Source organism: Alligator sinensis, unplaced genomic scaffold (assembly GCF_000455745.1).
Source record: "Alligator sinensis unplaced genomic scaffold, ASM45574v1 scaffold895_3, whole genome shotgun sequence".
Lineage (NCBI taxonomy): Eukaryota > Metazoa > Chordata > Crocodylia > Alligatoridae > Alligator > Alligator sinensis.
The window spans coordinates 935,574-957,292 of NW_005842210.1; the positions used below are offsets into that span (position 1 = coordinate 935,574).

At 42.7% G+C, this 21,719-nt stretch overlaps 1 protein-coding gene across 1 annotated transcript in view; it reads right to left on the reverse strand.

Annotated features, from left to right (window-relative positions):
• COLEC10 (collectin subfamily member 10) overlaps positions 1-21,386 on the reverse strand; it is a 26,832-nt gene extending 5,446 nt beyond the window's left edge. Inside the window, exons 1-4 of the mRNA XM_025207810.1 lie at positions 20,687-21,386; positions 8,262-8,333; positions 6,747-6,818; positions 942-995 (exon numbers count right to left, since the gene is read on the reverse strand). Of these exons, the coding sequence (XP_025063595.1) occupies positions 942-995; positions 6,747-6,818; positions 8,262-8,333; positions 20,687-20,834 (346 nt within the window). The 5' untranslated portion in view covers positions 20,835-21,386. The remainder of the gene's footprint in view (positions 1-941; positions 996-6,746; positions 6,819-8,261; positions 8,334-20,686) is intronic.
• Between the last annotated feature and the right edge of the window lie 333 nt (positions 21,387-21,719).

Sequence of the window (21,719 nt, forward strand, 5' to 3'; positions counted from 1 at the left end):
TGGAAAGAGATGAGCATGCTACAAAAATGGAATGATCCCCTTTGCTGGCAGACACTCTTCTCCATCGAGGGACACAGAAGAAGTCACAGAGTCCATATACTGGAAACTCTTTAGGGCAATGACCGTGTCAGTAAAAGGCCCCATGAAGCTATGGTGCAGTAGAAGTAATCAATATTATCTAAAATTAGTAACAACATCTCAAAACTGTTGAAGGATTAGTGATGTTTGGGCTGGTAAAATGTAACATCTTTGTTGCTCTGTGGTTTGCTTTATTCCCATGTTCCTTTCCGAGAGAAGAGGGTAGAGGTTACTGTCTTACAAGAACCACAGTGGCCTAGTTTAAGAAATCTATTAAAAAAAATAAGGCTGGCTGGTGAAACATGATTTAAGGATGAAAAGTATTTAGGAACATTGGACCAGAAAGTACCTTCTGGGTCACTGAGTCCAGCTTTCTACTACTGCAGACAGTCCCTTTCATAAACTGAACAAGCTCCATTTTATAAGTAATTGTGTTTCTTGCTCCAGCTACTCCAAAAAAAAGATCTTCATACCTCTGATAGTTAGAATCCGTCTAATTTCTAGGCTATATTTTTTCATGGCTAACTTTTATCCATCTTTTCTTGTGGCAACATTTTTTTAGCTTCCGTAGTTCTTTTCCCTCCCTAGTGCTTGTTCCTCTGACATACTTATCAAGAGCAATCCTATCCTCAGTCAGCCTTCATTTGGTTGGCTAAACAAGTCTAGCTCTTTCAGTCTCCTTTAAGATACGCTTCCCATTCCACTGATCATCCATATAATAATATTCATCCATCCACGCTCTCAAAAGCCTCATGCAACTCAGCATTTTAAGACTCTCGTGAAACTAAGCACAGTAGCAGATTCAACCATCCTCAGCAGAAAGATGCAGCTTGGGTCTTCTAGTAGTAACAAACATACTGTACCTGCTTTCCCCTTTTTTCCAGATGTCCCAGTTAAACCTTTGATTCCTTTCTCACCTGAACAGAACAGAAAATGTATTTTCAGATCTCAGAAAATAACTAACTCTGGAGACCATGTTTGAAAAAAAAAACATGTTTGAAACCTATTTGAAAACTATTTAGTAATGTATTAGTGTTTTTTTGATAGAAAGTCCTTGGTGTGTTGTACTAGCAGATGTGCCAAATCAAACAATCCCTGACTAGTTTAGGTGGGGAAAAAATACAGAGAAACTTTAATAGATGACTCATTGATAGCTCTGGCTCCTTTTGGGTGGCTAGTGCCTGCTACCACTATCTCTAAATGTGAGCTACACAGGGCATGTCTACACATGTGCTTTAAGGCACAGTAGACTATTTACTGCACATTATAACGTCGCATAAAAACCGTAACATATGCTAATGTGCAGTAAAATAATCTACTGCACATTGGGTAGCACTGAATCAAGCAACTGCAGTACTGGGCATTAGTGCAGCCTAATTGGTTAGTACCTGACACTGGAGGTACTAAATTTAATGTGAATAAGATGCATTAATGCATGTGTAGATGCTCCCACACTGATCTTTATACAGCATAAACATGAGATGCTGGATGACTTTCAGTCATATTAGCAGGACTTGAATTCTGTCACTGCCTTGCAAGGTTGAACCCATACTTGACTATGTATTTGACTACACCATGTTGTTTTAAGACACAGGACAGAACTTAGTAGTGAGTTTACACAGATGCATCAAATGATGCATGCATCCGGCAAATAATAGCTCTAGCTGAGATTAAATTTACTTCACTTCAGATAAAATCCATGGAAACATGCTATTTTCTTTATCTTTTTTCTTTTGATTTTTTTTCCTCATTTTGAAAATGATCCAAAAATTAAGTACCTCTGTAGTGGATAGAGTACTGTAAATACTTGAGGGAATAGCTTTCTTTCAAACTTGCCAATACTTATTTGGAGCTGAAAACTGCCTGAGAATTTTCTTCTCTCCCCTGTTAATTAAAACTTTGTTTCATCTCTGAACTAAAGTCACTTTTCCTTGTGGTCTGTATGCCACTATGATTTTGACGTCTTTTTTATCCTTCATATATTTTTTCTTTTTTTCCCCAAGATGTAAGCAAGGCATTTACTGGTTATTTCATTTCACATGGAGACTAACATTTTGGAAAATTTCTTTTAAGCATTTTAATATTCTTGTACAGTAACATAAAAGCTGAAGAGAAGATGGACGGCCCTGAATCAGACACCAAGAAATATTAATGTATCTAAAAGCTAAAATTATATGGTGGCGAAACCACTCTTGGTTACGCCAAGACAAATTCAGAGTAATCCCATTGATTTTTTTATGAGGAAAAGCACTAATAGGCATTGCTCATGGTTTCAAAAGTGACCAGTGAGTTTGGGTGCTACAATTCTTGGGAACCTAATTTGATATATCATTAAGGGGGGGAGGGGGGCACTGTCCAAAGATGGATGCTTATCAAAGCCAGCCCTTTTAAAAGTATCACAAACTAATCCCTTAAAAAGTTGAGATTCCCTCCAAATCAACAGTCACTCTCCTAAAGATAGTTGGCTATTGCTTTTCTGTTTCTTAATGGAATAGGGAACTGTATTAAAGATTTGTCTGCTTTGGCAGATATGGTGTAAATATTGAGATACTTTGCCAGCAGAGCCAGCTTGCCATTTTGCAGAATGACCTTTTCCATTTATAACCTAGGTTGCCAAAAACTCCTTCTCAGTATCATAATTCAGTATGCTCTGCAAGAGTTATATAGTAAGTCAAAACTCAGTCCTAAGGAGTTGAAAGACATTTGTTTCATAATTTCATAGTTAGCAGAGTCGGAAGGGACCTGAGCAGTCCGACCCCCTGCCACAGGCAGGAAAGAGGGCTGGGGTTAGATGACCCTGGCAAGGTGTCTATCTAGCTTCCTCTTAAAGACCCCCAGGGTAGGAGTGAGGACCACTTCCCTTGGAAGTTGGTTCCAGATCCTAGCTGCCCTGACTGTGAAGTAGCGCCTCCTGATATCCAGCCTGAATCTGCTCTCTATCAGCTTATGGCCGTTGTTCCTTGTTACTTCTGGTAGTGCTCGGGGGAACAGGGACTCTCCCATTGCCTGCTGGCCTCCCTTGGCCAGTTTATAGATGGCCACCAGATCCCCTCTCAGCCTTCTCTTGTGGAGGCTGAACAGGTTCAGGTCTCGTAGCCTCCCCTCGTAGGGCTGGAAGCCTTAAATAATATATACAGTGTTAGGTGGGAAAGAAATCTATTCAGACCATAAGTCATAAATGCAAAAATCAGAATTCTTAACACAGATCACACTTAGAGGCCTGAAGTCAGATTTTTACTCCTCTTTAGGACTCTAAAAATCTCGATAGGCACTTATCTAGTGGGGTTCCAACTCCCATTTGTTTCAAGGGCTGTTCTTGAAAAGGCTACTTCACCTCTCCCATTCCCAGCCATAGAAGCATAGGCTTTCTTTACTCTAGTCTAACCAGTCATTCGCCATACGGTACAGAAATCCCCAGTTGACTCTTTGGGGTTCTTTTTTTTTTTTTTAAGTTGCAAAGTCCATTTTTCTTTCACATTATTTAAATAAATCTTTCAAGGAGTTTTTCATCTTATACCAAATACAAACAGTGCTAATGCATAGGATCCGCACAGTAATCCAGTACTGAGTACACATTAATTGTACTTTACTTATGTTACAGGTCAGGGTCAAAATTAAACCTCAAAGTGTATCAGTCAGTCATATGCTTTATCAAATTTCCATTGTATTGTAATACTTATAAATGCTGTTCTTTTTCTCTCATGGTTAAGTGGGCTGTAAACCTAAACCAAAGAACATTTGTTTTAAAAGTGTGTGAATGGTTGATGTTTTTATATAGTAATTTGCAATTTTGTGTTTATAATTCCTGCACTTTTGTGGCCAAATGAATACTCTCTCTCCCGTAGACCTCTACTAAGCTATTTCAGAAGGCCTTTTCTGAGGCTATTAAGCCATTTACTCCTCAGAATGACTGGGCATGTGCTGTTGTAGTCTTGTCTTGATATGCAAGGAATCAAATGGCTCTCAATCTAATGACTTGGTCTCAGAACATTAGTTTCAAAATCACTGCCACATCTAGGGTGCAGACTGACGTGACAATTTTTGCCCAATCTGGCCACAGAAAGCAGCCTATAGTCATGACCAAACACAAGTGCACAGCTGCAGACAGCTTCAAAAGTGGCCGATCAGGTGAAAATCTGAACACTCATTGCATGAGGGGTCAGATGAAGATGTTTCAAAACATCATCTTCTGTAACTTCTGTCTGCGCTGACTGCCAGCCTGTCACTGTTTTCAGAATGGGAGGGGGGAAAGGGTCTGGCTGGGGACTCCCTAGAAAAAGCTCTCTCTGGTCCCTTTCACCCTCCTGTTCTGAAACAGGGACAGGCTGGGAAGGAGGAGGGGTCATTGCTAAGGAAAACCAACTGCACGCTCCCAGCCAACAGCTAGATTTCCCTTCCCCTGGAACCAGAAGTGAACTTCTGTTTGGTCCAGGGGATCTTTGTAATTCAGAATGCTTCCTGAAAAGTGTTCTGAGTTACAGTGAGGAGCTGAACTTTTGTCTGCACCCCTAATCTTTTTCAAGAAGCTTATCCATGACCTGTGCATCAAGGTAGTTACAACTCTGTGGCATTAGTCTTACTTATTAGTCTTAAGGCCCATTAGTCTTACTTCGATTCTGGGAAGCTATTTGAGAAGATTATCCAGGAGCACATCTGGGAAGGACCAGCAGGGGGGACAATGCTCAAGGGCAACCAGCATAGGTTCAGTAGGGGCAGGTCCTGTCAGACCAACCTGATTGCCTTCTATGATCAGGGCACAAAATCACTGGATGCAGGTGTCGCAGTGGATGTAGTCTCTGGACTTTACTGAGGCCTTTGACACTGTTTCCCACCCCATTCTCATTAAAAAGCTAGGCGACTGTGTCATTGATGCCTACACAGTCAGATGGGTCACAAATTGGATGAGGGGCCACACGCAGAGAGTGGTGGTGGAGAGGTCATATTCAACCTGGAGGAATGTGGGCAGTGGGGTGCCCCAGGCCTCGGTCCACGGGCCTGCACTGTTTAATCTCTTTATTAGTAACTTGGATAAGGGGGTGAAAAGTACCCTGTTCAAATTCACTGATGACACCAAGATTTGGGCGAGGTAGGCACGCTAGAAGGGAGGGACAGGATATAGCTGGACCTGGACAGGTTACAGGGGTGGGTGAATGAGAATAGGATGGGATTCAATACTGACAAGTGCAGGGTACTGTACTTGGGCAGTAAGAACCAGCAGCATACTTATAGGCTGGGGAACTCCCTTCTCAAAAGCACAGAGGCAGAAAGAGATCTTGGAGTCATTAACGATTCCAAAATGAACATGGGCCGCCAATGTGAGGACGTGGTCAGTAAGGCCAACCGCACCTTGTCATGCATTCACAGATGCATCACGAGCAGGGCCAAGGAGGTGATCCTCCCCCTCTATGCAACATTGGTCAGGCCACAGTTGGAGTACTGCGTCCAGTTCTGGGCTCTGCACTTCAGGACAGATGCGAGAGGGTCCAGAGGAGGGCCACTTTGCATGATCCGGAGACAGCAGGGCAGACCCAAAGAGGAGAGGCAATGGGACCTGAACCTGTTCAGCCTTCACAAGAGAAGAGCTAAGAGGGGACCTTGTGGCTGTCTACAAACTTACCAGGGGGGACCAGTAGGGAATGGGAGAGACCCTGTTCCCCCAAGCACCTCCTGGAGTAACAAGGAATAATGGCCATCAGTTGTTTCAGAGTAGGTTCAGGCTGGACATTAGAAGGCACTACTTCACAGTCAGGGCGGCTAGTATCTGGAACCAACTTCCAAGGGAAGGTGCTGGCTCCTACCTTGGGGGTCTTTAAGAGGAGGCTTGACAGTTACCTAGCCGGGGTCATATAAGCGCAGTATTCTCTCCTGCCCAGGGCAGGGGGTCGGACTTGATGATCTACTTAGGTCCCTTCCGACCCTACATCTATGAATCTATGCATCAAAAATAAGTGGCAAAATAGTAACTCTTGTTCATTTACTTTGAAAGCATATGGGCAAAAATGGGGGTGCTCTACTAGAGTTGATACTAGCTGCTTGCAGGCATTAAAAAAAACCTAAAATGGTGCACTACTTTAAATTCAGCACACTCCCATGCTGAGCCCAGCGCATGCCCAGAAAAGACAGCATGTTAGTTGGATACAGCTCGCCCAACGTCTGTATAGATCAGGTGCTTTGCAAGGCATTTTTTGGTAATTTTATCTAATAGATTATTGAATCAGTTTTAGCTAAAAGTGCCAAAAAGCCTCGCTGAAGCACCTGATCTCTACAGATGCTATGGAGCCGGGTCAAAGTAATGTGCTGCTGCTTTTGCTAAGCAGTTTTTTGTTTTTGTTTTTTTAAGGTCTTCAAGCAGCCAATGTTTAGCTATTATCTTTAATGAGCCTCAGGTTTCTCCCTGTGTTTTTAGTCATGTAATCTAAAACAGAGCAGTTTGCTTAGCTCAGCTAGGGAAGTGTCCGAGCCAAACAAGTCCAGTGTATTCCAAATAGGTACTAGAGCATACATCTCAGATTATATCATAATAGCCAATTACACTAGTTGTTTTTGGAGAACATAAATCACAGGCATTATTTAAATGTGAATAATTTCACCCAATAGCTGTAACTCTTAAAATCACACATATGCCCTTGATACACACCTGCTTTGACACAAGAATGGGTAGAACTTACCCTTTCCACCAATCGGACCGATTTTCCCAATTGTTCCTTGATCACCAACATCTCCCACTACTCCTTTGTTTCCTAAGAAGAATGCAATGAAAAGAATATGGATGGTTTTATTTGTATTTGGGACACAGTTTAACTGCTTGATTGATCTGTTCTTTTGTTAAGATACGCAAGTTCGGTTGTAACTGGTAGTAAATGTGAGTGGGTGCATCTACGAGGCGTTTACTGTTCAGTTGACTAACTGCAGAGTAAACACCTCAGTGTCTGCATGTGCACCCCTACTAGGGTGCACACAGCTAATATAAGTATTACCCTGCTGTGGAGTACTTTTGTACGCAGCAGCGCACATGTAGATGCTGACCGGTTTGCTGGGACACAAGGGTACTTCAGTGCTGGGGCTGCCTGCCAGCTAGCTTTGCACTGATGCACCCTTGTGCCCCAGCTATCCCCTCTGCAGCACATTGAGCCTCAGCAGAGCAGCCCCAGGCTGGCAGGCTGACCTCCTGGGGCCCCCTTCCAGCTAGAGCTGCTGCAATCCAGCTCAGTGTGCTGTGGTCTGGGCACACATGCAGATTGTGTGCCTGGGAGCTTCCTGGGAGCAATAAACGGAGGGGCAATAAGATCCAGAGTTTAGTGATGTCCCCTAATAGCACATGTAGACATGCCCAATGTGTGTTATAGGTTCTCCTTTCAGCCCCAGCCATTGAGTATATGGGTCTTTTACAGTCCCCTAGTCCCAGGGTGCTCAGGGTGCAGAATTTTTTCCTTTTTCACTAACAGTGTAGCAGCTTGTATGTTTAGCTTTGAAAGTCCCTGTGTCAGTTTCTAGTGTGTCCTCTGTCCTTTTCAGTCTCAGCATTACAAGTGATTTAACGTGATCTTAACTTTTTAACTTTGTAATTTTAATATTCAAACAAGGTTCCCACTGAGTATTGCAGTGGATTATCTAGCTATTTTCCTTCTGCTAAATTTCTTTCTGCAGATATTTAAATATCTGCAGGAGGTAACAGCAATGTCTTCCTGAATAGAGGCAAGTCACATAGTCCTTGAATGCCTTCTTGTACTCATCTGTAAAAAAGACATGGCCTTCCACTGAATGTCATAATTGATTGGCCTAAAGAGGTAACTCTGTAAACTATAGGTTCCACTTTAGGGTATACTTGAGTTTGGGATATGATATAGATTTAGGCTTGCAGACATGACCCAAGTAGCTAACAGTGGTCCACATCTTAGGTGAGAAGATTACTTAGATGAGCAATAAACATTTATTTGACTTGTCACATGACTATTTTCAGCCAATCCCATACATGCACGTAATATATCACATAACACTAGTATCCATACCTAGCTTTTGGGGATGGTGTTAGGTTTAAATTAATAATGCCTAGAAATATTGTGATATCTTGCATTGATGTTGTACTAAGATATGTATACTAATTATTGCCAATACTAGTAATTGGTGTATTGTTCTAGACCTCAATATTAATATAGCAAAAATGTTAAAATAATCATACATACCCTTTGGTCCTTTTGGTCCTACTTTTCCATGTTTTCCCATTTCTCCTCGATCTCCTTTCTCTCCTTCATCCCCTTCAAAAAGTTCAAATTAAGGATCATGCTCCATTTCACTCAGGATAATACATGTAAATCTGTTTCTGAGGAAGAAAAGCTCAGGGTGCAGACAGACATAATATTTGGAACTTTGCAAAAAGCTTTAGAAATGTAGTAAAATTTAAAAAAACAACCCTACTGTACTGATATACACTTCCATGGAGGGAGCAGGTATTACTTTGTACCTTTTTGTTCCACTTTATGTCCATGCAGGTGGTTGGTCCTCCATAGTGTCCCACAGTGCAGCTCTCTTCCCCCACCACATTCTCCCACTAACTTGGCCACTTTCACCTCCTTCCTCCCACCCGGGGTGCAAGGAGTGGTAGCGTCAGCAGTGCCAGAGTACTGGGGCTCCCAGCACTTGGGGCACTCTTGGGGCCCTGCCCCTTTGGCACCGTAGGGGTGCTGCCCTCTTGGTAATTTGGGCACTGCTTCCTGTAGCCAGGAGACCACTGGAGCCAGGATTCTGGCTCTCCAGCCCATGATCTCCACGTACCTCTGCTCTGATAGCAGGGAGCCGGTGGGGAGCAGAGGCTGAGTGGCAGGAGGGCACTCTCTAAGATTAGCTCCGCTTCTCCCACCACCTCAGCAAGTGAGACGGACCAGTGGTGACAGAAAGGAAATACTGTTGCCTTTCACAGCTAGGAAATTTAATTACAGGATGATTAAATAATCTGCCTAACATCACATAGGAAGTCTATGGCAGAGGCAGACACTGAAGCCAAGTCCCAGACTTGTGCCAAATTATAACATCCTTGAGCAACAAAAGAACGAACACCTCAGCAGTCAACAAGGTTTTAGGGAGGGTAACATTGACTTGTTCTTGGTACCAAGGTCCATAATACAAGTGGTTTGAGGTCTCATCTTGTCTAAATGAAAACATGAAATGAACTGAAAGCTCTTATCTAATTTGTTTCTGAGTTAGGCTTGATGTTGCTCAAAGAGAAATTAAATCTGTGCTTTCTTCATTCTTGATAGGAGACAGGGTTTGAAATCAGTGAATAAAACTGGTGATATGTTGAGACAAACTATGACAGATCATCAAGCCTTAGGATCCTGTATGGAAGGACAGAGCCATGACTGACTCACCCTGGTAGCCAGACCAGGGGGTGCGCATTAGCTTAAAAGGAGAAAGAGAAAAGGTTGAGCATCAGTCAGGAGTTAGAGAGAAAATGTGTGTGTGTGTATTTCTGAAAGGGTTGGGGGTCAGGAAGTCCTGGGAATAAACAAGCAAACCAATTAGGGTGGTACTTATCCACAGTTTAAGCCAAAAGATTTTCCTGAATTAAATGTTAAGCTCACTCCTTCCAAAGGGCAGGTTTGTAGAGCAGTTGGCTGGGTGCTGCGCTGGCAGGTGAGTAAGGATTATGTTCATTCACAAACAACACTTATTGCATTCTTTAAACCATCTATCACAAAACAAACAGTGAAATGAAAGGGCCTGTAATTAGCAAATAATGGGACTCTTAACCTTTATCTTGAAGTTCTCCTCAGTGATTCTGTAAAGGTGAGTACAGATATGTTTCTGGGAGGCGAGCCCTTTATAAATCCAGATCAAGCTGTCTGCTTCCCATTAAAAAAGAACCAACAAAAAAAAAGTCAGGAGAGAGTTGTCGGGGAGTCTCTGAGCAAAAAGGATGTTTTGTACCATCGCTGGACAATACTGTCGACCTTGGAGACATTGCCCCAGAAAAATACAGGTAATTGCTATCCAAAGCTGGGCACATCTACATGAGATGCAATATCACTGTAGCAATGCATTATGGTAATGTAGCATCAGCGGGCACAAACCATGGCGCTGCAGCTACGTCGCCATAGTGATGCGCTCCCTTGCTATAGCATGTTGCTATGGCGATGTAGCAGCTAAAAATAACTGTGCGCCACCAGCTATTACTGTGCCGTCATTTGGTACCTCCTAAGGAAGTACTAAATGATGGCACAGTAACAACGGCGCTGTAGGGACATGTATAGACGCGCCCACTGTGATTACTTCCTGCATCTGCTTTCCTCCTGTCCCACTTGCTACAGTGAGAATTAAATGCTGCAGTGGTTCCTTTTGTGTCAGAGTAGCTATCGGCCAGGTATCAGGATGCCAGTGGTTTAGCTGGGGCCAGTGCATGGCTGCAGATTAGAGGAGGGGGTTTCTATTGCTATCTCTGCTCACTTTGTGACTTGGGGATAAATCAGTTCACTAAACTGTGCCTCAATTTTCCCACCTGGAAAATATATATAATGATACTAGCCTACCTTTGTGAGCAGAGTGAATACCAATCATCTTCCAAACCATTAACAGATGGACTAGTGGGAAGTAAAGGCTGAAGAAAATACAGGCAGACACGGTTCTTTGGGTGAATCTGATATCTTTTATTAGACCAACTTAAATAGTTGGAAAACAATTATTAAGCAAGCTTTTGGGTTCAAAAACCCTTCATCAAGCTAAGGAAGTTTCAGCAGTTGGTGTGTGCTCTTCCTGGATTGAAAAGAGCACACACCAACTGCTGATACTTCCTTAGCCTGACAAAGGGTTTTTGAACCCAAAAACTTGCTTAATAATTGTTTTCCAAGTATTTAAGTTGGTCTAATAAAAGATATCAGATTCACCCAAAGAACCTTGTCTGCCTATGTCCTTAGACCAACACGGCTAGAACCTACACCCCTGTAACGAAGAAAATACAAACATTCAATCAATTGCACCCTTTCTTCAGTTAGGTATAACTTCAAACACCCTAATAATAACACTGAAGAAGTGCTGCATGATGATAAATGTAGTGCTTCCTCCTTCTCCTCTTGCCTGGGACTCGCATTTTTTGAAGTGGAGTATAAAGGCTTGGCTTGTGCTGTCCTCTTGTGGCTTCTTACTAAATTGCAACCAGGTAGGGAGGATTTTTAATTAAATGAGCAAGTCAATTCATCTCAATTTTATGTGCCTAGGCCATCCTCCTTAATAGCATCAGATCAATTTATTTCAGTATGTACATTCATAATACTTTGGTTTACATCAGAGGTGGACCTAGATCCTACTCCTGAATCTGAATTTTGAATGGGAACTAGCATATTTTTACTGCTCTTCTTTGTACAACACCCTACATGTGCATATTGCTGTACTGAAAAATAAGAGGAGGGATAAAATGCCAGCTCTGCTGAAATCTGTGGAGCTGTGACTTCACTGAGAGCCGTTCCCCCAAAGAGCTTATGGCCTACAGGCCACATTCTGAACTGGTATTCTTCAGAGGTGGACAAGGTGCTATGGGGCAGGTTCAATTTTATCCCAACTCTCAGATTGTCTTTAAAGTACAGAGGGACCAGATGTTTAACTAATGGTGTCCCCTCTCCACCCCATGTGTGGGTACTTGCCTTCAGCAGAAACCTGGTTTTATTTTAGATACCTTTCTAGGATTCCATCCAATTGATCTACTTGCTGCACATCACTAACTTAAAAAATCAGACTATTGAAATGGACATGCACAAGTTGCTCAACCTTTCCTGTTTGCAGTTCTGTAAGACAGGGGAGTAAAAGCCATGAGCAATCAATGACATTTACGGGTCATCAGAACACTTCTGATTGCAACTGACAGGGAGCAAGGCCAGAAAGTCCTAAGAAGTTGCCTGAATGCTAATAGACATTGGAATCTTTAAGGGGATAGTGCCAGAGTAGAAGGAACGCTGAATAAAATGGCGTTTTGTATTACTGATAGGAGTTTAATAAATCTCTGATTTTTTCCGTATCCTGGTTGCATCTCTTCTTACAGCTGGCTTGCATCTTTGTGAACTGAGTGAGTTTTGGAGTGAAATAGCTATTGATAGGTGCCTGAATGGTAGTGTTGAGCGAGAGTATCCCATGAATGTGGGAATGGAACCCTAACAGGAATTGCATGTCTACTTTCTCACAGAAGACGTGGTATCCAATTCCTATGGCTGCTACATCACCTTTGTATTGTCCTGCTGACTCCAGCCTGCCTTCTATTTCTCTCCCACAGCGGCCACTGCCCTCCTACATGGTGCCACAAACAGGATTTGGGGAGTTTTGGCAGGAATCCTCCCAGCTGTAGTCTCTCTACAGGCCTTTCCACGTGCAGCTGCCATATTTTAATGAATCTGGCACAGTGCATGGGGGCCCATGACTTACTGAGGTTGGCCAGATTGGCTTTATGGTATACTGGTCCTAAATGTAATATGCACTGGAACACCAGAAAGTTGAGTCCTGCTGAGCCTGGTGGGAGAAGTTGCTCTACAGAAAGTGCCGCCATGGCCAGTTGACTGGTAGGACAATCTTTCAATCCATTGAAAGGATGAGGCTTCTGTTGTCCAATCTAGGGCCTAACCAGGATTTGCCCAGTGAAAGTGACCAGCTGTCCTGCATTTTCTGGGAGATGCCTGCATTGGGCTTTATCCCAGAGAACTCCCAGAAATAGGACTTTTGTGTTGAATTTGGAAAAAAATGGTCCCAGTTTGACACCAAAAGCATTCTGCTCTGTCTTTTGAGAGACTGCAGTGCTGGCTGGTGTCACGGGAGCACATCTGTATTGCAGCTGAGTCGGGAGGCAGCTGTCTGCATGTTGACATGTCCAGATTAATTAGTTGTACCTCTCAGCACCACATGAAAGTGGTTCTAATACTGATTTCCAAATGAAAAGCGACGTAGGTGTGTTCAAGTGACACTACATCCAGGCTAATTAATTCTGCCTCTCAGCAGGGCTAACTAATCTACCTGCAGCATTACACTGCAGTTTATAGGCTGCCCTGCATGCATTGCCCAGCTAGACTGAACAGCTGTGGTAGATGGTGCTGAGAGACCAGATGCCACAAATGTCCCATTGCCTTGCAAAACATCAATAATAAATGGTCACTTTTTTAAACATCTGGCTGATTTTGGGTTGTGCTACTTAAATCTAGCACCTGATTGTCACTGACCACAGCCTAATTTGTCATACCCACTTGTATAATTCAATGGGCAATTTGATGAGGTGTAGAAAAAAGATGTGATTACAGAAGTTACAAACCCTTGGTAAATACCATTGCCCTCTTCAAGAAGAAAAATAGGAAATGATGGTTGTTTCTAAACTTACTAAAAACTCAGCTGAACTTTGCATGAACTTGTTAATCTACTTCCTTTGCATACAGAAGTACTGGCTTTCAATGAATCCACTTCCTTGGTCTCCACTATTAACCTGATTCAAGGAAGCTGACAATCTGACAGCTCTAGAGGAGTATGAATAAACTATTAGCTTATCCATGGGATTCTACAAATTCACGTTTATGTTACGTTTTTGCAGTGCTCTCAGATCACTTCAACAGTTCACGAGGACTTTGCCTTGTGACCATAACTTCTTTAAAATGTCCTCAAAAATATTATGATATTAAAATTTTAACTATTAAAATATTATGATATTATGATATTGTTCATTTGGATGTATGAGGAGCACCTGAAACACCTAGATGTGGCAGTCACCCAGCTGCCCTGCTATGGATTGAACATCAAATCTTCCAAGTGCCACTTTTTGAAGGAGGAGATCCTATAGGATGGCTTGCCTATATTGTGACACTACAATGGGGCTTTCTGGATCTAAAAAAAAACCTAGTTGTCAAGACGTGGCCTGGGTTCACCACAGTGTAAGCTGTACAGAAGTGCATGAGGTTTGTTGAATATTATGTGACAAAAGCTTTTGATGAGCTGGTTGCTCTTCTACCTGCCATGATATAAGAGGTTTCCAAGGCTGTCCAGGGGTTATGTGGATTTGAATGTAGGTTGCCAATCTAGAGTGCCTGTACCAAAGCCTCCCCTTCAAGTTACTTATGGATTCTAAGATGCAAGGGTTAGGAAACGTGCTCTCTGAGGTTCAGAGTAGACAGGTGAGGGTGATCATGTCTACCAGCTGGAGACTGAGGGTTTGTCTTTGTAGCAGGAGTGTGTCCCACCCAGGATGCTTCTGAGCATGTCCTGCCCGCCTGCTCCCACAGCCGTGCTCCAAACTTGTAAGTACACCAGTAAGGATGGGCTGCTCCAGGCCATTCCTATCCACTGCGCAAAAGCATGCTGGAGAACATGATCTTTAGAGTGGCCAAGGAAGGATGCCTTGAAGTGGCCCCTCTGGCACACTTCCAGGTGTTGAGCACGTCTGTGGAAGTGGGTCAACAGGGTGTTGTTGGGTATGTCCCACTTGGGACTTTCTACCCACCACGGGGCAAACAAGCCCTGAGAGTCAGAATTATCCACTGGAGAAATCCAAAACCAGATACCAAATGTGAGAATGTTTTTCTTTCCACTTTATCAGCAGGTTGTACACAGATAGAAACCCACAATGTTTAGTCTAATTGTTTCTCCTCCTCCGACAATGGGAAATTCCACAGTGTGGGAAAACCTTGTGTTTTCTCTTTTCTCATTATACATTGTTAGACTCTCAGCATGGGGTAAAGAATTGTCAATAACTGGATTTTTTATGTTTGATCTTTGGTTTGCACCAGTTTTATGCTGGCATACATCTACTGGTAGAATCACTCTTGACTTCCATGAAGATTCATAGGTCAGATCCTTGACTAATGTAGACTCTGAGGGAAGTATATGTTGGCTCCACATCATCTGATAATCTGGGCCTCTGTCTGTTGGCTTTATTTATTTATTTATTTAATAAAACACAAATTATTTAGATTTTGGTGTTCTGATTTATACAGGTATAACTTCCTTGACTTGATTCTCATAACGTGTATGTGTATTTGATATTAGCTTATATGCTATAGGCCATATATGGCAGAAAAAAAGAAATGAAATTAGGTTTTGAAATGAAAGGGTTTTTTAGATAAAAAATGTGAAGCGTTAGTAAGGAAAGTTGGTTCTGGGCTAGAACAGCCTATAGGATGTGGTAAGGCGTTGTATATTTTCAAAAGGAAATGTGGACAGCGACAGTTCTGGTTGCTGACAGAGTTTTGATATTTTCCAGTAGAATTGTGTAAGCACAATTAAGGCTAAAAGATGGACAGCAGTACTTGGAGACCACAATAAACGCTGCTTTGACGCACCAGCCAGTCTCACAGAGTTTAGAAGCAGCATTTATCGGAAAAATAATAAGGGACCTCTTTGCATAGGCTGCTACTGAGAAACACCCAGTTCTCTTCTTCAGATTTCATTCCTCATCAGTCTTTCAAGCTGGGCCCAATAGGTCCCTTTGAAGTCCATGTTCCTGGACTTAAGGGGAGTTGGATCGGGACGTTGTAGAGCAAATATAATCAAATATCAGACCTTCTGAAATGCTGAGCACCTACACATCCAAATGAAATCAACAGAATCAGCAGTGTTATACACTTCTGAAAAATCAGCCTCCTCCCCACAGTTCTAACAAGGGGTTGAGAGTCAAAAGTTCTGGTTTTATTTCTGCTCCTAACTCTCTCTGTTTGTTCTTGATACGCTCATTTGAATCTCCAGATTCTGATCTTTGTACCAGGAAAATCGGTGAGAGACAGAATTTGGCCTTGACTACTCTGGTTAATCAGTGGTAAATCTTTAGGCTTTTAGAGATCCTGTAATGAAAAGCACAAGATAAATATAAACTTTTTACAGAACTGTCTCTCAAATTGGGGATCAAAAAGCTTTAAAAATGTAGGTCAATATTCTTTGCAATTTTGGCCCCACATACAAAACTTGAATAGTGAGGCTATAATGATATCATTCTCTATTAAATTTAACTTACTATATATGTCATGTTGCTTGATGAAAATCTGTAGATTAAGACCAAGTATCACAGAATTCTACATTTAATTTCTATGGTGTCTGTCTGACTATTTCCTCAAACTCTCTCTCATAAAAGTATGAAAAGTTGGCCATAATATTAGCCTATGTTCAAATGATTTGAACTCTTTTGCAAATCTGGACTTACTTTCCAGTTTCCTAACCTAAATTGAGTGAGCCTTGTCTGCTTTTGTTGATTTTTTTGAAGGGTTGACATCTATTCGTGATCTAAAATAGATTATAACAAAAATCAATGTATAGCAACAGTAAAATAGGACTGCATGAGCAGAGGGTGGAGCAGTCAGTGGAATGTATACATCATACATTACGTATGACCACTAGAGGTCAGACTTTATCATCTCTTAACAATTCCTTTTCTTAAAAAAAAAAATTAATACATCCCAACTTCTAGGGTTTATCATAGAAAATAGGTGCTGAAGACAGAAAGCAGTATTGTTCTCTCCAGGATATTTTCTAGTGCTTGGATCTATCATTTAAATACCTTGTATTCTGCATCCCCTCTTCTGGGAATTCTGATGCCTTTCTGGATATTCATAGAATCACAGAATTAAAGATCATAGAAAATTAGGATTGAAAGGGACCTCAGGAGGTTACCTACTCCAACCCCCTGCTCAAAGCAGGACCATCCTCACCTAGATCATTCTAGCCAACTCTGTGTCTAGCTGGGTCTTAAAAGCCTCCAAGGATGGAGATTCCACCACCTCTATGGGTTGCTTGTTCCAGTGCTTTACGACCCTTCTTGTAAGAAAGCTTTTCCTAATATTTGACCTAAATTTCCCTTGTTGCAGCTTGAGACCATTGATCTTTGTTCTGTCATCTGCCACCATTGAGAACAGTCTAGCTCTTTGTAACTACCATTCAGGTAGTTAAAGGCTGCTACTAAATCCCTGCTCAGTCTTCTCTTCTCCAGACTAAATAAGCCCAGTTCTCTCAGCCTCTACTCATACATCATGTGCCCCGGCATCCTAACCATTTTTGTAGCCCTCCAGGGGACTCTCTCCAATCTGTCCACATCCTTTTTATAGTGGGGGGCCCAAAACTGGACATAGGACTCCAGATGTGGCCTCACCAATGCCGATTAGAGGGAAAGAATTACTTCCCTTGATCTTCTGGCAATGCTCCTACTATTGCAGCCCATTATGCTGTTAGCCTTCTTGGCAATAATGGCACACTGTTGGCTCATATTCAGCTTATTGTCCAGTGTAAATCCCAGGTCCTCTTCTGCAGAGCCAGTGGTTAGCCACTTGGTCCTCAGCCTGTACCAGTGCATGGTATTGTTCCATCCTAAGTTCAGGACTTTGCACTTGTCCTTATTGAACCTCATGACATTTCTTTTGATCTAATCCTCCTATTCGCCTCGGTCTCTTTGAATCCTAACCCTACCCCCCAGTATATCTACTACTCCCCGCAGCTTGGTGTCATCTGCAAACTTGCTGAGAGTGCACTCCATCTCATCTTCCAGGTCGTTCAAGGTATTGAATAAAACCGGCCCCAGGACCATCCCCTAGGACAGGGGGTTTCTTTTTTAACAAGTGTACCCCTTATGTCTCAAAGTTTCAGCTTGTATCCCTTTATATTAAAATTATTTGGGGGTGCTGGTAAGTCCCCACAGACAGCAGGTAAGTCTTGGGGGAGGGGAAAGGACTGTGGGGGTGGGGGCAGATCGAGGCCCCCACAGTGAGGGAGGGAGTGGGGCACAGACAGGGGGCAGGGGCTGGTGTGAATGTGGCCCTGACTGGACTGGGTAGTGGGACAACTGGAGCCCAGGTGGCTCATCCAGTTGTGCAGAGGGGACTCCTGCTGCTGTGCGCACCCTGGTGGTCGCCCAGGGGGGCATGTGCCCCCCAATCTGAGCGTGGGGTGGAGGTGGCTGCCACTGCGCACTGGGCTTTGCGTGCTGTTGCAGCTGCCCTGAGAACACTTGCATCCCACCACCGGGTGGGCAGGGGGTGCAGTGCAGCCTAGTGGCGGCAGGCATGTGGTGTCGCACTGCTCCCGGGGCAGGTGCAGCAGTGCGCAAACCTGTCCCATGCAAAGATTGGGCGGGGGCGGGGGGGGGCACATGCCCCCTGGGCCTCTGCCGGGGTGCACACAGCGGAGGTAGCCCCCCCTGTACTCCCTACAGTCTTTTTAAGTACCCCTATGGGTACGCATACCCCCGATTAACAACCACTGCCCTATGACACTCAACTTCATGCTAGCTGCCAACTAGACATCAAGCCATTGATCATCCAACACAATGTGCTAATTAATTCCCACGTCTACCATCTAGTTAATTACTTTCAGGTATCTTATGCATGTAAGAAGAGCACATCCAGATGTGGCAGGGGGCGGGGCTAGGGGGAGTTCTCATGGTTGCTCATCTTGAGCAAAAGAAATACCAATTCCTGGTGATTTTTTGTTTCTTAACTCTGAACATGTGGGGGATGCTTATGTTTTTTGTAGCCAGTGCAGGAAATATGAACTTTTAGGTGACGTGATATAATCTTGCAAGGTAGTGCAAGTAATGTAGGACCATAAATTCTGAGGTATTTAGTGCACCCACAATCATTTTATGACCTCCTCCCGGGTACATTATGGCAGAGGAGAGGCATAGCTGCGCAGCTCGCAGAATTATTGCAGTCATCCAGTGTACTGCATTATCTCCCAGCAGAATAAATTATATCATGATGCTTTCTATTGGCAGATGGTAGAGGGATGAAACAGGCTGGAGAGATGACTCTATCTGAAGCCCGGGCTAGGAGGCACAGGGGTGATAAAAGTAAAAGAAATCTTTGTTTGAGACACTATGATTAGGAATACAGCAGTAAAGTTTTGTCAGTGGATTTAGTGCCAGGTGGCAGATATAATGTGCTGGTGTTTAGAGTGTTATAGTCACAGGCCAAGTACTGTAAGGGCAGTACTGCAAATCATCCTGGTCAGTATACCTCAGCTGTTTTACAGATAATTAAAATGATTCAGGCACCAGGCCCATATTAAGTCTTTCCCTTCCCAGTTGAACTGCAACTATGGCTGCTATGCTACTTGCAGTCAGTTGTAATTCTTCTGACACAGACTGTTGTCCACAAGAACATGGAATGAGGCCATAGACTTCCATCACATAGACTGCAGACTGTTGTCAGATGATCACTTGATTTAGAGTGATCTATATGGAACTCCATAGCTGTCTTTGGCTGTCATCCCTTTTAAACCAGTAATCTAATTCTGAGGGCATGCTAAAGATCCATTCAGTTCTTCCACTCTTCCCTGGTGTCATCATACCATCATTCTGGCCAAAATGCAACAGGGAATGACTATAATTATGCATACAATCTTCCATTAGCATGCTTAATTTGTCTTGGGTCATAATAGCACTGTGACATGCTCCTTTTCTGTATTCCCAGTCATTGCTAGTTCAGAAAAAATAGTTAGAACTCAGACTAGTTCCTTTCATGTTCTCACTAGGCCACCTTGCTAGCTCAGTAACATTTTAAGTGCAACAGATCATTTTCATCCAAATTTTCTCTAAGCATTTAAACTTCCATTATTCAAATACTAACTAAACAAACTCCTTGCACAACCTCAGGTGATATTGCATTTCCCTGTGTAGGTGTTGCAGCAACACAAGTTAAACACTTGGACCACAATCTTGAAGAAATTAATTTGCTGATTAAAAATGGAACTTTAAGCAATGTGCATTTGAATAATCCATCATAAAAACAAATGAGTCTGTGGCAAGGTTTTGGAGTTGATAATCTCTTTTCTATTTAAAATTTAAATCAGTCACATTTTTTCCAATTCTGTAGCCTATGGATAAATTAATGAATTACTAATAAGGAAGCAAGAGTTTGGGCTGCAGTAGCCCTTGCCTGGAATAAATATTTCAGAGCTGTCACTAAAAGATATATTTCTGTGTTATGGACCAAGTTCCTGGCTGATTTGTACCTCAGGCAGTTTCTCTGACTTCAGTTGCAAGTTAATGTATGGGATGTAAGTTAATGCAGAGAATTTGGTCTTAGATATTTGCAAAACATTCAGAAGATGAAAGAACTATACACTGAAAAGCCAAACTAGTTCCCAGTAAAATCAGTGGAGAGGTTATTTTTGAGGTCAAGAGGAGCTGCTGGAGGGGTCCCAGGGAGCACAGTTTCCATCTGAGTTCCAACGCACTCAGATCTCTCCATAAGTGTAAGTGAACCATCAGTTGTGTCTGGGTTAATGCTCACTTTTAAGTGAAGCTGAAATATTTTTGTATGTTATCTGAATGAGAGCTATCTTGCAACCTAATGCAAATAGAACACAGAAAATGAACAGGAGAGGTCTAATGTAGCTGGAAAAAACTGTGCAAGAGACCTATACCATATATAAATGTGTGGCAGATTGTAACAGGAACTTCAAAAAATCATACAATTGTCTCTTCTCAGCACAGTACCTTTTCCTCCCCAAAATTCTGCTTGTCAGGTCTTTGTTCCATCTTCAGTACTAGATCTTTCCTCTCCAGCTCGACATAAATGTATATCCTGTGCATACCCGAGTCCCATTATGTCCCTATTTAAAATAAAACAAATCTGACTAGCTCTGGCCTTAGTATTAGCAAGCTTATATTCCTCACCTTTTGCTCCAGGTAAAATTGTGTGTGTCGAGCAGACTTCTGTTGTAGGTCGGCTGTCAACATCGAGCCCAAAAATCTGAACTTGGAAAATGAAGAGCATTACTACAGTCCCATACTTCCGCAGCTGTTTTTCCTTCATGCTGCTCATCCTTGCAGTTTCTCAGGAAATGCCTTTCGTTGTTACAGCCTTAACAAATACAGTTGATTCTAAAATAAATGCTCTGCTAACTGAGGCAGAGCAAAGACTTGGGAGTTTGCACTGGAGAGCAGCTAAATAAAGTAGAGAAAAGCAGATCATACATTGTCCAGAGTATTTATTTAAAGGTGACAGCTGTTTATTCCAATTTATCTCTTAGCTGTGAGATATTTAGGTGCAGTAGCCAGAGGAAATGTCTTCAGTATATGGGGCTATCTCGTTTAGGTTTTTCCTCTTTGTGTTTACTTAACATAGTAGAGAAACACAGGATTCCACTTATTCATATGACAAAGACTTTGATTTTGTATCCAAGGGAATGCCAATTAATTACACATGGTTTGTGTCAGGTTGTTAGCTAAGCAAATGAACTTAGATTCTTTTTCACAGATAAAGGAGACAGTTATATAAGAATCCTCCTTCTGGAGGTAAATAAGGCTCCCACAAAACAAAGGCATTATTTGTGGCTCTGCTGTGTGGGAGGGACACCTAGAACAAGCTATTGCACCTCTGGTAATCTATACAGGCATGTTCTCTGCTAGTTCAATACAGTGGGTCTGAGAGGAAAGGATGAAAGAAGGTGTGACCACTGGGTCCCTGAACCAGTAACCTGTGGTTAACCCACAGACTGCAGCTGGTACAGTGGTCCTCAGGTTGCCATAGTGGTTTCTCTGTACCCTCTTTTTTGGTAGATAATGAGAAGGGAAGCCTTGAGGGCTGAAGCCACAGAAGAGAAGATGACCCAAAAGCAGCCATGCACACTTCTGTATCCCTGTACCAGCTAGGAGAGGCAACTTCTGCAGGCGGTGAGGCTCCTCAGGCTTCAAGCTCATTCCGCTG